This window comes from Lynx rufus, unplaced genomic scaffold, assembly GCF_022079265.1.
Source record: "Lynx rufus isolate CCGP_SWC_20201006 ecotype Redwood Valley unplaced genomic scaffold, mLynRuf1.p SCAF_27, whole genome shotgun sequence".
NCBI classification, from domain to species: Eukaryota; Metazoa; Chordata; class Mammalia; order Carnivora; family Felidae; genus Lynx; species Lynx rufus.
In genome coordinates, this window is record NW_025814842.1 from 3,975,052 (window position 1) to 3,989,784 (window position 14,733).

A 14,733-nucleotide genomic window follows, 5' to 3' on the forward strand; every position below is an offset into this window, starting at 1 on the left:
AGGAATTCGTCCCTAACCGTGGAGAAGGCAGGTGTGGCGGGAAGACGGGCGAGGCACTTAGCTCATGGCACAGAAACCTCTCTCACTGGGGTCACCTGCCCACTCAGTGCCGGGTGGATGAGTCTGCCTGTCTGTTCCGCCACTCTCCTGGCCCGGGCGGCGCGCACCGTGCTCCCTGAGAGCTACCAAACCAGGTGGGTCGGAGCCCGAGGGACTCGAGGTCCCCGGTGCCCAGACGCAGGCCCTGCGTGGGCCTGTGCTCCTCCCCTCCGAGCTCTGTGCCAGTTCCCGACCCACCGAGGGGCCAGCCTTACTTTCCGCTACTGTTGCGGCTCTTCCCTCTCTTGCGGGGGGGCGACAGGGTGCTCAGGGCGTGGGTCCGTTTCCTCGGCCTGCCAGGGCCTCTGCGTGCCAAGCTTCTATGGGGTTCCTCGCGCCTGTCCCTTAAAAAGAATCACACGCTCGGCTGTGAACCTGGGGGGTGGGGGGGGCGCGGAGAAGGACATACGATGCACACACGTCACTCGGGTCCACACACGCCTCTAATGGCCTACCACAGCCAACCTACTGAGCGCCAGCGCCTACGAGAGCCCAACCAGGGCGCCGCCTGCCGCGGCCTCGTCGCCCGGCCGGCCGGGGCCGCGGGATACGGCTGGGGTGCGGCCGGGGTGCACACTCACTCGGAGTCGCGGCGTCTCTGCAGCTTCACCAGCTCTCGCTGCTTCTCCTTGTACCGCCGCTGGACCTCAGCCAGCCGCATCCGGAAGTCCAGCTCCATGGCATCCATGCTTTCCAAGGAGGACTTCATGGCATACATCTGCGGGGAGAGCGGGGTAAGGATGCCAACGCCCACCGGCTCCCACCACCCGGCCAGGCATCCGCTCAGATGGGAATGGCGAGGCCCGATGGTGACCGGGGCCCAGCTCACGCCTCACCTGCCCCTTCGCTAGCCCTGGCCGGGGGCAGAACGCGGGACGGGGACCAAAACTCAACTCTGCAGGGCCGCGTCCAGGCCGAAGCGGCCCGAGACAGCCGCTCCCAACAGTGTGGGCCATCGTGTTATCCATCGCTTACAGAGGCCCACAGGCACCAAGGGGCACAGCCAGGCCTGCTCTTCCTGACCCGCCAGGCGGTCGCCCGTTAACACGTGGATAAACTGAGACCCAGAAAGGGGATACGGCTTGCCCAGGACGCACGGCAAGTCAGCGGTGGAACCTGGACTCAGATCAGGCCCTTTCAACTCCAAAGCCAGCCATGTCCCCAGCAAGATGGAGTCTCTGGGGGACCCATCTCTGCTCCCACCCCACGGGCCACAGGCAGGCAAAGACAGGCCCGGGACACCTCACCCGCTCCTCCTTCTTCTGCATCCAGCTATACTTCTTGTTGGGGTTCAGCTCCCGCGGAAGCCGCAGGTTCTTGAGCGGGTCCACGAAGGGACTGTCCAGCACCTCCTTCAGCATGTGGCTGCTGGCCGCCAGCAGGCTCTCCAGCGAGGGCCGCACCACCGGGCCCCGCTCTGCACCTGCACACAGGAGGCAGGTGAGCCCACGCCTCTGTGCCCGCCCCGCCGTGCTCCCTGGGGGCAGCCCACCCCACTCAGACCCCAAACAGGGAGAAGAACGAGCCCAGGACCAGCTCAGGGCCTGCCCGAGGCCACATGGCCCCCACGATGCTGACGGGACCCCGGCCTTGCCGAGAGCCAAGAAATGGTGCTAAGTGAAGAGAACAGGCAGAAGCCGGGGCACGCGGCACGGCTCTGTTCCAAACGTCCACTGCCGCACAGAGAAGATGACCACGGGCGGCCAAGCGCCCACAGAGGTGCGTTCTGGGCTGTGCCTCTTTCTGCTCATCTGTCCTTTAAACTTGCCACAGGGAATATGCATGGTTTTCATATTCAGGAAGAAAAGGGCCCAAATTAAGTTTCATGAACTGCAAAAGCAGTAGGAGAACACAAAAAAGACAAACCAAGCAGAAAGGTGCGAAGAAACGAAAACCTTCCCCACCCCAGCACGAAGCTGGCCCCGCCACCAGAGGCAACCCTAACCCTACCACATTCTGGTAGAGGGCTCCAAAAATACCGACCCCCACTCGAACACACGCAACATCCGTGGGCATCCTTCGTAAATATGGGAACGGCATCAACGCATACATATGGTATCACACCTTTTTCCACCTACCCTCTTTTCACGGTAGCGCATGACAGCAATCTACCACGTGTCGTTAGCTTGGACCTTATGAGTTATAACTGCCATTTCTACAGGTCAGCAACTTTTATGTGGCCAAACCCAGTAACAACTGCCTAGAGTTCTCTTGCATTGCTCAGTTTTAATTAATCTAAATAATCCCCCATTAAACGGCATTTCTTTTTTTTCTTTTTGTTTTGTGGGGGGGGGGGGTAGTGGAGGCATAGGCACACAGCAAGGACACGTGTTTCAGGAAAATTCCTCTCTGTGATTAACACGATTAAGGTATGTGCATTTATCTAATAAGTATTCCCACTACCCTTCAGAAAGGGCACGCCACCCATCTCCCCTCCAATCTCTCCCAGAGTAACAATTTTTTTTTAATTGGCGTTGTCTTTGTGATCTAATATGTGATCAGTTTTTATGAATGTTCCACACATGCCTGAGAAAAAAAAATATTTAAAAAAAATTTTTTTTAGTGTTCATTAATTTTCGAGAGAGAAGGATGGAGCACGAGCAGGGGGGTGCGTAGAGAAAAGGGACACAGGATCCGAAGCAGGCTTCCGGCTCCGAGATGTCAGCAAAGGGCCCGACGCGGGGCTCGACCTCCCAAACCTCGAGATCACGATCTGAGCTGAAGTCGGATGCTTAACCGACCGAGCCACCCAGGCGCCCTCAAAGCATATTCTTTACTACCGACGCGTGCAGTTCCATAAAACAGACATCACTGATGGTCTCGCATAGATCAGGGCTTCTCGACCTTGGCGCTATCCACGTTTTGGTCAGCTCATCCTCTGCAATGGGGGCAGCCACCCTGGGCATGCGCTGTAGGAGGTTCAACAGCATCCCCTGCCTTTCCCCACTAGATGTCAGCAGTACTCCCCCAAGCTGCGACAACCAACCGGGTCACTGCCAGTCGAGAAACAGCGGTTTTGCTCTTACGGGCACGGAGGCTGCACAGCAGTGAACCCCATCAGCTCACGAGGGCCCACCCCGAGGTGACGCCTCTGCACCAGACCACCCCTCAAGGTCGTCCGAACCGGGAGATTCTCAGTGGTTGGGTAAGGCAGGAGAGCACCGCTCCATCACAGAGGAGGGGACCGAGGTGCAGCTTCTGTCACCTCCTTCACCTTCCAAACCAGTCTGGCTGAGGCTCTCACAACTGAGGCCAGGGAGCCTGGTGACTCTAGGCCCTCTGCTACGGGATGTATCGTGCCCCCCCCCCCGCCCCCGCCATCCACACGTTTAAGTCCTGACCCTAGTATTTCAGAAAGTGATCTTATTTGCAGTCTCTACAGAGGACACCAAGTTCAAGTGACCAGATGAGCCCTAATCCAGTAGGACCATTTCTCTATAGAAAGGGGAAAGCTGGAGACAAGCACGGAGGCAACCGGACGAGGACAAGGGGAGAAGACGGCGTCCACGCGCCAAGAAAGAGGCCTCAGCAGGTCCCAGCCCTGCCCACACAGTGGTCTAGAACATCCAGACGCCCCCCAGTCTGTGGTACTTGTGACAGAAGGCCTGGCTGACACACAGCCTCATGGCTGTACCAATGCAGGGGTGACCTGTGGGCCGCGGGAAGCTCGACGGGCGACCAGGGGCCTCTTCAGCGTTCCATCGGCAGCTGCCTGCTGGGTAGAGCAGAGGGCCGCCAGCCTCTCCCTCACCCTTGCTATGTACACACCCCTGCACACCGGCACCTCCAAGTGTGCTTTCCAGCCCAGGGTCACAGATCCAGCCGCGGGCCACACCTCCAATGCAGAAACCAGCTGTGGGTCCCAAAACCTCCTCCCGCTGCTTCCTGCAAAGTCTGCCCTTCCAGCGGCTCAGGCTAGAAACCTCGGAGTCGCTCTTACACCAGCTCCCACCTTAACTTCTACCCAGAATCCTCTTGCTCCTCACCTCTACCCACCACCCCAGGGCCTGGGCCTTCCTGCATCCCCCTTGCCTCTGCGTCAAGCATCTACACAGCCCCCCAAAATGACACTATTTAAGTCCGATCCTATCACTCTAACTCCAAGCCCTCCTCCAGTGGGTGCCCAGGGCCCCATGCCCGCCCCCTCCCACCAACCCCCCGGCGGCCACCACTCTCCTCCTCCCACTCCACCCCAGCCCCAGCCTCCTTGCTCTGGTTCCAACGTGCCACACGTACTGTTGACCTCAGGGCCTTTGCAGGTGCTGTTCCATCAGCAAATCCCCCAAAAGAGTTCCTCCCTGGCCTTCCTCGGGTCACTTCACCCAGAAGCACCTCCCTCTGTAAGAGACCACCCTTCCCTCCTCCATCCTGTCCCCCTCCCAGTGTCTCCACCTACCACCTATCACCACCTGACAGGGCCAAGGGCTATGCTCTGTGGCCCTCACGGAAAGCCCACCACCTGTTGGTAGGATAAAGGGGGGATTTGTCTCTTTCCAAAAAGTAATTTTTGGTGCCAAACTATTTAAATGAGTGAAGAGAAGTAATGAACTGGAGAACAAGAACCAAACAACAGACAGCTGTGGGGTGTGGGGGAGTGGGCATCACTTGTCCAAGCTTCCGGGGGACCATGTGACCATGGCGATGAAAAAGCCTTGAAAATGTGATTTTGTTCAGTCCTAGCAATTCCACCCCTGAGAATATACCCCCAGGAACATCAGCGGTGGGGACAAAGATTCGTCACGTTAGTTACAACAATAAAACAAAACCAAAGGCAAACTCAGATGCCTAACAACCTAGGGCCAGCTAAGGCATTGAAGACTGGGGCCTCCACTAGGTGGAAAACTCGACTGTCCCCTAAGAAAATGTTTAAAGACGCAGAGCTTTGGGGTGCCTAGGTGACTCAGTGGTCAAGCATCCAACTTGGGCTCAGGTCATCATCTTGAAGTTTATGAGTCCGAGCCCCACGATGGGCAGCACAGAGCCTGCTTGGGATTCTCTCTCTCCCCGTGTCTGTCTCTCCTCCCCTGCTCAGGCACCGTCTCTCTCAAAACAAACTTAAAAAAAAAGAAGAAAATAAAGACACATAGCTGTAGGAAATATTTAATAAAAAATATGCTAAGTGAAGAGAGCAGCTTACACAGCATTGTTTACAAAATGATCTTAATTTTAGAAGCGTATGTGTGTAGAAAAAGTTCTAGAAAAAATGCACCAAAACACTGGCAACGCTATTATTATCTCTCTGACAGCTGTCGCCTGGGCCCCTCCCTCCTCTGTGCTGATTCTGGGCCGAGCGTGGGGTGGCGAGGCTTGCCTGGCCCACGGCTCCTCCTGTACACATTTCTTGGAGCGCCCTGAGTTTCTGTGCTGAACACCCGTGTTTTTTGTGTCCAGCCCAGAATTCGCTGCCCTTCTGCTGAAAGCACCCATTCCCTGCAGCCCGGTGGTGACAGCCCCATGGGGGGGGGGAGGGGAGGGGGGAGTTGGGGAGGATGCACAATCAGCCCGTTGCATCCCATCTCCCAGCCCAGAGAGTTTGCTTCTGCACAAAGCATGACCCCCCAGGGAGCTAACGAGAATGAATCAAATACCTTTGCCGGAGCCACCAGGAAAGAGGTGGCCTCTTTTGGGAGTCTGCTGAATTGGGCAGGCCCGTGGGCCTGCGAGAAGTATTGGGTGACCCCAAGAGGACAGTGGGCCTGCCGTGAATGAGGACAACAGACAGAAAAGTGGAGCAGGTGGAGAGGGAGAGACGGGGAAGGGGTACACAGGACAAGAAACTCCCGATGACGGAGTGCCCGGATCCAACCATACCCGAAACTTATTACCTAATTACCGCTGTACCTGGCTGCCGAGAGCCCATCGATTTCCCTCCCCTTTTTCTAAACCAGTTCAAATGAGCCTTTCTGTCCCCCGCGACCCAAAGAATCATGCTGATGCAAAACGCGGCACTGACAGAACGAGGAGAAACTTCACAGAGAAGCCCGCACACCGAGCGCGCAGCAACACAAACGCACGTGAACGCTACTAACCTGTCAACGGCAGAGATGACAAATTCTGCCCCGTGTATTTCTGCCTCAACTTTTCAAAAATGGGTACGGGTAAACCCCATCCTGGGGATTTTCAAAATGTTTAAATCCTTAGGAAAATTAAAACCACCAAAAATGCCATAGAAACCGACCGCCCATGGCGACTCACCTCCCACGTCCTGGCTCCTCTTCTCCAGCTCCAGCCCAGCGATCTCGCTCAGCAGGGTGATGCCGTGCAGGAAACTCTGCTCCAGGACCAGGCTCTGCGCCGCCTCCAGCTTCTCCAGGGCCTGGGCTCCGGCGCCCGGGGAGGGCAGAGGCCTGGCCTGGGGCAGCTCAGCAGCCGCCGCCAGGGCATTCATGCCAGCCAGCGGGTCCTCCGGGCCAGGCAGAAACTGGTCGGAGCCTTCCTCCTCCAGGAAGCAGGTGCCGCTGGGCACAGGCGCGGCCTCCCGGGCCTCCAGACTCAGGTGCTCTCCGTCCCCAGGGGGCACGTCACAGTCTGCCAAATCCAGGCCGGGCCGGGGCTCGCTTGGGGGCGCCTGGGCTAGGCCTTCCTCGGGCACCGCCTCTACCACGGGCACAGCCATGGGCACGTCGACGGGCACCTCCACCGGCTCCTCCTTGGCCTCCACCAGCGTCTCCGGGGTCAGTCGCGCCCCCAGGTCCGGGGCGGCCGCGCACGATTCCGTCCGGCCGGGTGAGTCGACCCGCGCTTCGGCCCCCTCCGCGAAGTCCGGGCACCCGGGGGCCTCCGCGACCCCCTGCCCGCCGGCGCTCAGGGCCTGGGCCTCCAGCAGGCCGCCTCCACAGCCGGCCGCAGGGCTCGGGGCCGCCAGCGCTTCCTCGGGGGGCAGCGCCAGAGGCGACTCCAGCGAGGGCAGCTCGGCAGGACCCTCGTCCATGTCCTCCACCTCCGCCTTCACCTCCCGCTCTGCCAGCGCCTCTCCGTCCGGGCCCTCCCGCAGCGGCTCCGGGATCTTGGAGGGGGACAGGCGGATGGGCTTGTCTTCAGGCGAGAGCGCCAGGCGCTCGGGCCCGTCGGCCGGGAGCGGCACGTCGGGGGCCAGGCCGTCGGCGTCGGCCGCCGCCGTGGGCTGCAGCAGGAACGGGTAGGGCCTCCCGTAGTGCGGCGGCAGGGCCTGAAACGGGTACCTGGGCGGGAGATCTGCCAAAGACACGGACAGTCAGCGGAGGCCCCTTCACCCGTCGCGTCTGACATCCCCCGCGTCCCCCGTCAACACCCACCCGCCAGCCGGGACGGAGCCCCGTGGCCACCCTCTGCACCCGGCGGTCCTACACCAGGCGGCATCGGAGGACCCCTGCTGCCTTTCCGCACGTCCAGGCCACAGAGACACAAGTCAGCCGCCACCCCGTCCCGAGGGGGCCTCAGGACTCAAAGGCAGAAACCACGGTCGGCTCTTTCTTTCTCTGGCCCCCAACGCCTCTGCGCCCGGCACGAGGCTGGCCCAGAAGCAAATGCTCCGTAGGCCACCAATGGTCTTGACCCGGCGGGGCCTCCTTTGGCCTCCGTTCCCGCCTCACCCCATTCAAGTGGAGTCGGGGCAGCCCAACTGTTCAAAAATAACGGCAACACGGTGCTGCCCTCCTCGTTTCTACTCTGAACCCCCGCCCCCGAGTGTAGCCGCCCAAGAGCAGGGTGGCGCGTGGCCAGATGTTTGCGGCGCTTCTGCGCAAGCTCCGGGTGCTCCACGGGAGCCAGACCAGGGGGAAGACGGGTGCCTGGAGCAGCCCCCGGGGCCAGGCTTAGTGCCGGCCTTTAGCACGGCATCGAATCTCCCCAGAGAGGAGCAGTCACTTGCCCCAAGATTCTGGTGGTAGCAGAATCTGAATCGGAACTCAAATCCTCCCGAGGACGCTCTCACACTCTGTAACAGCTGCCGGGGCAGAGGGACGCCATTAAGGCCACCTGCTGCACGTCCCCACTGGCGCAGGGCAGGGGATGAGCACCTGTGCTCGAAGCACACGGCAGAGGGTGGGGTCGGGGTCCAGAAAAGGCGTGATCATCGTCACAACCCTGCAAGTGCCACGTGCCAGGAGCGCTCCCTTTACCGTTCTCGATTCGGTTTGGTTAACCCTCAGAACGAGTCCTTCTGAAGGAGATTCTAACGTCCCGCCCATTTCCCTGACTTTACTACCGAGGTGGGGCTGGAGAGAGGCTGTGGCCAACCCACGCACTCATGCATTCACTCCAGAGCCTGGCGGCAGGCCCAGTACGCAGCCGGCGCCCCGCAGAGACAGAGGAAGGAAGGGCTGGAGAACCGGACGGTCAATGAACCGGCGGCGATTGGTTCGACCAGAGCCAGACCCGACTCCGGTCTGGGCGACACGTGCCCCCCACCCCCACCCCCACCCCAGGGTCTCAGCCACACTCCTACCCGAGAACAAGGCCTGGAAGGGGCTGGGGGCTTCCTTCTCCAACTCCAAGTCCTTCTTCTCGACGACATTCTCGGGCGCCTCCTCCTTGCGGGTGACACCGGGAGTGGGCGGCGGGGAGGCGGGCGGCGGGCTGCTGGGGTGGGAGCTGGGCGTGGCGGGGTAGGCGTAGGTGGGCGCCTTGGACACATCCTCCAGCTTCTGGATGACCTTGGCCTTCAGGGCAGCCACAGGGGAAGCGCGGGGAGATGGCGGCGGGCTCACGGCCTTGCCGTAGGTGCCCGTGGGGCCGGCGGCCAGGCCGGGGGGCTTCCGGGGCAGCAGCCCAGGGCCCGGGGCGGCCAGGCCGGCCTTGCCTGCAGCCTCCAGGCTCCGCTTGCTCACCTTCTCCTCCATCTCCACCCGATGCTCCTGGGCCTTCAGCCGCTCCTGCTGGGGAGGGGGCCGGCAGGCAGGGTGAGCACAGCACGAGCCATCGCCGGGCACCTGCCCAGGCCCTGGGGTCGCCTCAAGCAGGGCCCAGCATGCAGGCTGCCCGCCCTCCCAGCCTGCTACGGACATTCCGTCGTGGCTCACGTGTAACAAGCACAGCATTCCTTGTGGAACCCCAGACGGGGCTGGGCGGGGTGGGGGGGGGGCTGTCTGGGGGGCCACCGGGGCTGGAGGGGGCCTCCAGTCCAGACTCCGGCCCCGCCGGGAGCCTCAGTTGGCACAAGGGGGACAGGGCAGAGGCATGAGGCTCCTGACGATGAAGGAGGCGCCCCACTCCCCACACTCATATGGCTTTAGCATAGCTATCTTCACGGAGATAGGGTGGCGGTCTCTTCCTACATTTCATGGCTTTCGAGGAAATGGCAGGGAGCTGCTCGAGAAGAGCCAGTGCTCGCTGGGGGGCAGGGAGCCAGGGGGACCAGGCGGTCAGCACATAGAACACACTGGCACCAGCTACTCCCACGATTATCGAATCTCACCGAACGATCCCGAGGACATAGGATCACCGGCCACTTTCCCAAGGAGGAGATCTGAGGCCCAGAGACGTGAAGTCACTGGCCCAAGGGCACAGAGCCAGGCACGCCAGAGCTAAGGGTCAAACCCAGGCCCCGTCTGCCGCACAAGCCACCACCGTGGCCTCTGCGGTGGCCGCTGCACGAAGGGAAAGCAGCGAGGCCGAGAGGACAGACGTCCCGGAGCACCTGCAAGTACGCAGGAGCGCCGCTGGCTCCAGGGAGCCCGCCCACGCGGGGAACTAGCCCCTCGTGGCTCCTCCTGCACGGGACCAGTTAACGTGCGTGTTAGAGGCCAGCCCTGGCCCAGCCCAGCTGCTCGAGGAGGAGGTCAGGCCCGGCTTAGGAATCCGCAGGAGGCCCCGGGACCTCCTCAGCAGCCAACGCAAACTTGCCCAGTCCAGCAGGCTGCCTCTCCTGCCTCGGTTTCCCCGTTGCTCCCTGCACCCTGCCCCCGCACGGCTCCGCACACCTCTGGGCCTTGCCCACGGTCAACTCCTCCAGGTCTGGGGGCAGACGCCCGCTCCCCCCTCCGGGCGGCCCTCCCTGACCACCAGCCCCCGCCATCCTTCGTCTCTGCCTGCGGACCCGTCTGCCTCTCCCTCTGCGGGGGGCTCGGAGGGGCATCCCTCATCCCCCCCCCCCCACCAGCAACTCACCACCAGCTGGGCGCTCCTCTGCAGCTCCAGGGCCTGGGCGGCCTGCTGCTGTAGGTACAGGAGCTCGTGCTGCCGCAGGAGGCGCTGCTGGGAGAAGAGCTGTAGCTGCTGGGCGTGGTGCAGGGCGCCGCGGCCCGGCGGGTACAGGGCGGCCCAGAGCGGGGGCGCCGCGGCCCGCTCCATCAGCTCCGCTGGGGACAGGGCGGACAGTGAGGCCGTGCCCGCCGCCCCCCTCTACACAGGGGGAGGCTGAGGCCCCCGGCAGCGGAGCCTCTGTACCCCCTTCCCTGTCCCCAGCCCACGGGACACGGGACACGGGACACGGGACACGGGACACGGGCCCTGTCCCCAGCCCAGGGGACACGGGCCCTGTCCCCAGCCCAGGGGACACGGGCCCTGTCCCCAGCCCAGGGGGGACCGCGCCCACACGCGGGGACCCCAAGCTCTTCCTCCCACCACACCCGATGGTCTACCAAGTGGACTCCCATGGAATGGGAGGCGCCAGGGCAGGGGGGCCAGGGCAGGGGGGCCAGGGCAGGGGGGCCAGGCCCCAGATGGGGGCAGCCTGCTTTGGTTCTGAGTAGGAGCCCATCAAAACAGGGACCACCATAGCGTTATTACCCGGGGAAACCCCAGACATCAGAACATCCCCTAGGAGCCCTGGTCTAACTCCCACCCCGTTGTTCCGGGCAGACGCCTATCCCCCAAGAAGGCCCTTGGCATCTGCGTCAGGCTCTCCAGGCAAAGCTACCACAGCCACTGCCCCCCACCCCAAGGCCACCACTTACCAAAGTGAGGCAGGTGATCGCTGGGAATGACCACGAGCTGGCCTGACTGGGGGTCCCTGACGAACTGGTAGGCCGACGGCAGGGAGCCCCCCAGGCCAGGCGGGAAGGCAGGTGCCATGCCCTGGTGCAGAGGTGGGGGGCCCAAACCTAGGAGAGACCCAGGCCCGAGTCAATGCTAGGGGCTGGGGGCCCAGGACGACCCCAGTTCTGTCCATTCCCGAGACGCCCCCTTCCTGGGGTCTCCGTGCAGGAAGCTGAGGGGTGACAGGCCGCAAGCCAACCACCCCTGGGTACCACCTCCAAATGGGCTCCACAGAGGGACCCCCACGAGGCCGGTGTCCTAGCAACTGTCCTCTTCAGACACGTGAGGGAGCCAAAGCGTCTGCAGAGGGGAAAGGCCCGGGCCCCAGCGACAGGAAGACAGGAGCCGGCTCGGGGCGCGGGTCCCACGCGAGACTCCCCTCCACCCACAGTCCTGCCCCAGCCCCCTGTTCCAGTAAGAACCACGTCAGGCCCGCTCCGTCCTCAACCGCCAGACAAGGGGGAAGTCGCCCGCCCCACACCTACCGTAGGGGTGTCCGGTGAGCCACATGGACGCGCTGCCCGAGCGGGGCAACCAGGGGGGAGCGGCCAGGTGGGCTGCGGGGTCGGCGGACCAGCGCCCCGAGCCTGCCAGCGACGGGCCCCCGGTCACCATGAGGTTGGGGTTCAGGCCATTAGCAGCACAGCCGGTGGGGTGCAAGCGAGCCAGGTCGGCCAGCTCCTTACTTTCTCTGGAAGGAGAACAGAGGCATTGGCAACCGCCCAGCTGGCCAGGGGGACGTGGGAGAGATGGGGTGTCGCCCCAAGTACCCAGGGGACACCCAGCGTAAAGAGGGGCGGGCTCAGCCTCAGAACAGGAGGGCCCCCGGGGCTTTCCCCCAGGAGGGGGACCCACACTCACTGTAGAGAGCGGCTGTGGGGCCACCTGGCCTAGGATCAGGGGCCAGGGCAGCTCGGGCTCTCAGGACAGGGGGCCCCACCCACTTAAGGTCGCCCTCCCTGGCCCCTCGCCCCTCCCCCCCAAGCCCTCACCTAAGCAGCTTCTCCTGGTCTCGGTCCAGCCGCGCCCCCAGCAGCCGCTCCTCCCGGTGCCTGGCCCTTTCGTCCCCACAGTCGTCATCAGCTCGACCGTGTCCTGAGGGGAGCAGGCAGGCGGTGAGCCCCCAGCGAGCACCCCCTGCCGGCGCACCTGCACCCGCCCCTGAGTGCCGGTGTGGACCTCGCCCGGGCAAGTGCGGGTGGTGCCGCTTCACCACTGCTGTGCCTCGAAGGCGAAGGCGGGTTCTGGGGGCGGGGCGGGTCAAGACGGAGGGGAAACCACAACCCGAGAAAGCAGCACAGCCAGACCCAGGTCCCAGGGAAGCACCTGCCACGCTCAAGCCCCACTGCGGTCCCGTCGTGGTTCTGGCTGTTGCAGACACGTGGCTAAGCCTTCTCAAATCAGGACAGTAAAGTAAAACTCGAGAACACGATCCACGTCAGGGGGAAGGGGGGAGGACGGAAAAACGTGTGAGCTGCCCCTTCGGCTATACCTTCCATGAGCTGCCCGACCCCCAGAGAGCCCTCAGAGCAGAGAAGGCGGGTCCCCAAGTCCGGCCTGGCACACAGCCGTCTGGTCCGTCCCTCCTGCCCCTGCCACCTTCCACCAGCTCCAGCTCCTGCCCCGGGCCCTCTCTCGGGGTGTTTTCCGCACAAGCCAGAACCCGGTGCACGTGTGGCAGCCCCGGGCAGGCTAGGGCACGGTCGCTGGCGGCAGTGGCCTCACAGAAAGCAGCTGAGACGCTGCTCGAGAGAGAAATGCACTGGGGCTGGCGCCCACCCCGCTACATCTCGAGAGGCCCGGCGGACCTGGGAGGGGCGCGCAGGGAGGAGGCCTCGCCTCGCCGAGGCGCCAGCACAGGTGCTCTGCGCCAGACCAGGGGTCCGGCAGCGGCCCCCGCACTCAGGGAAATGCTGCCATCAGCCATCTCCCCTTCATGTCTCCCCTCTGCCCACCCAAAACTGGGAGCGAGCAAAGAACAGAGCCCCCAGGAGAGGCTCGGCAGGGTGCGCGGTGTTTCCCCCCCAAGCCTTCAGGAAGGCGGGAGCCTGACAGCCCCAGGACAAAGGACAGGAGCCCGGAGAGAGGCACACGCCCGCGGACCAAGCACACGAGGAGACAGACAGCAGCGCTGGGGAGGGGCGCACCCCAGAGGCAGGAGGGGACACTGGGCCGGGGGACCACCTGGGAGGACAGCCTGGAAGTCCCAGAGGCGGGCCAGGATGACAGGAAGTGCAGTGAGCATCTAAGCTGAGACAGGCCAACAACGGGGGCATCCAGAGGCCAGGCAGGAGTGAGGGCGGGCGAGGGAGCACGTGTCTTCACAACCTGGCCCCTGCGGGACACCGAGGTGCCTCCCTGCTACGTCGACTATCCACGCGGGCTGCAGTCGGCAAAGTCGCTGAGCCAACTTCACTTACGCCGGCTCAGAGTTGCTGTGGTCTCACCCGGCCCGGCCCGGCCCGGGGCAAGCAGGGGAGGGGCCCTCAGTGGGAGAGCAGTGCCACAGCCAGCCTGGGGGGAGTGTCAGTGCGGTTCCTGTAACCACAGGGATCCTGAGACCACCCACCTGCTACGTGACGGAGTAGGGGGTCCCTTTAGGGAATCCCCCGGGGTGGTCAGGTCCGGAAGGGCAGCCCAGGCTTCAGACAAGGCCGAGGTGTGGAGGACCCCCCAGAGTCCCAGGGCCGGGCTGGGAAATTAGAGCATGCGCCCCAGCTCCCTTCTCCAGGCGGAGATGGCCTCCCAAGCCCATAGAAACCCCAAGGGCCCTCCTGCCCAGCGGCCCACCCTGCATCCGGGGACAGGACTTAGCAGTGACTCCTGGAGTCCCCAGAAGGGACAAGTGCCTAGAGGGTCACCTAGCCCCGAGCCCCCTTGTCCGATGTCTGTTGCCCTGTCACCATTCAGGGTGCCAGTGGCTTCCCATCCCCTGTACACGCCTGTCCCTCCTGCAGAACCCCAGCCCCACAGAACCATGCCCCGGTCACCATAGCTCTCTGTATTCACCACACTCAGGGCCACACACGCTGTTCCCCACACCCAGAGTGCCCTTCCCCTAGACTATTCAGCCTTTCCTGTCAGAGTTTAGCTGAAATGCCACCTCCCCCACGAAGCCCTCCCTGACCACCTCTCCATCAAGCTCTCGTTTCTCTCCCTCCCCGCACTGATCGCAACGGATTGCTGTTCTGCTCGCTGACTGTTCGCCATCTGTCTTCTCCATCAGATTCTGTACTGCTCTGGTTTAAGGAGTCCCACTCCCGCCTGTGTGCCTCCTTCCCTACCCAATACCTGGCCAAAGGGAAGCTACTCGATAAACACGCGGAGAACGAGTTAACGGATAAATGAACCGACAGAGTCACGAGAAGATATCCAGGAAGAGCGAGATAAGCGAAGGCAAGGGCAAAGGCCCTCAGACAGAAGTCTGCCAAAGAACATCAGGGAGGCCATGGGGGCCAGAGAGAATCAAAAGAAGGGCGCAGGAGGGGAGACCACAGAAGGGGTGAGTATAGACTGTAGGGCCTTGTAGGCTGTGGAAGGGAATGTGGTTCAGGTTTTGTTCAAAGTGAGAAGGGAAACCAGAGGGCCCATCACCTCTCCGTGCCGAGTTCCAGGGTGGTGGGAGGCCAGCTCCTGCACGAGGCAGACGTGCGGGGCAGGCGCGGGGCCCCCTCCAAT

The 14,733-nt window shown here is 62.9% G+C and overlaps 1 protein-coding gene across 2 annotated transcripts in view; it reads right to left on the bottom strand.

The window, feature by feature from the left end:
- TNRC18 (trinucleotide repeat containing 18) overlaps positions 1-14,733 on the bottom strand; it is an 84,880-nt gene that overhangs the window by 42,809 nt on the left and 27,338 nt on the right. For both annotated transcript variants that reach the window (XM_047089286.1, XM_047089287.1), the window contains exons 5-13: positions 12,048-12,150; positions 11,541-11,746; positions 10,974-11,120; positions 10,186-10,376; positions 8,525-8,954; positions 6,295-7,293; positions 1,347-1,522; positions 681-817; positions 315-443 (exon numbers count right to left, since the gene is read on the bottom strand). In XM_047089286.1, coding sequence (XP_046945242.1) covers positions 315-443; positions 681-817; positions 1,347-1,522; positions 6,295-7,293; positions 8,525-8,954; positions 10,186-10,376; positions 10,974-11,120; positions 11,541-11,746; positions 12,048-12,150 — 2,518 coding nt within the window. The remainder of the gene's footprint in view (positions 1-314; positions 444-680; positions 818-1,346; positions 1,523-6,294; positions 7,294-8,524; positions 8,955-10,185; positions 10,377-10,973; positions 11,121-11,540; positions 11,747-12,047; positions 12,151-14,733) is intronic.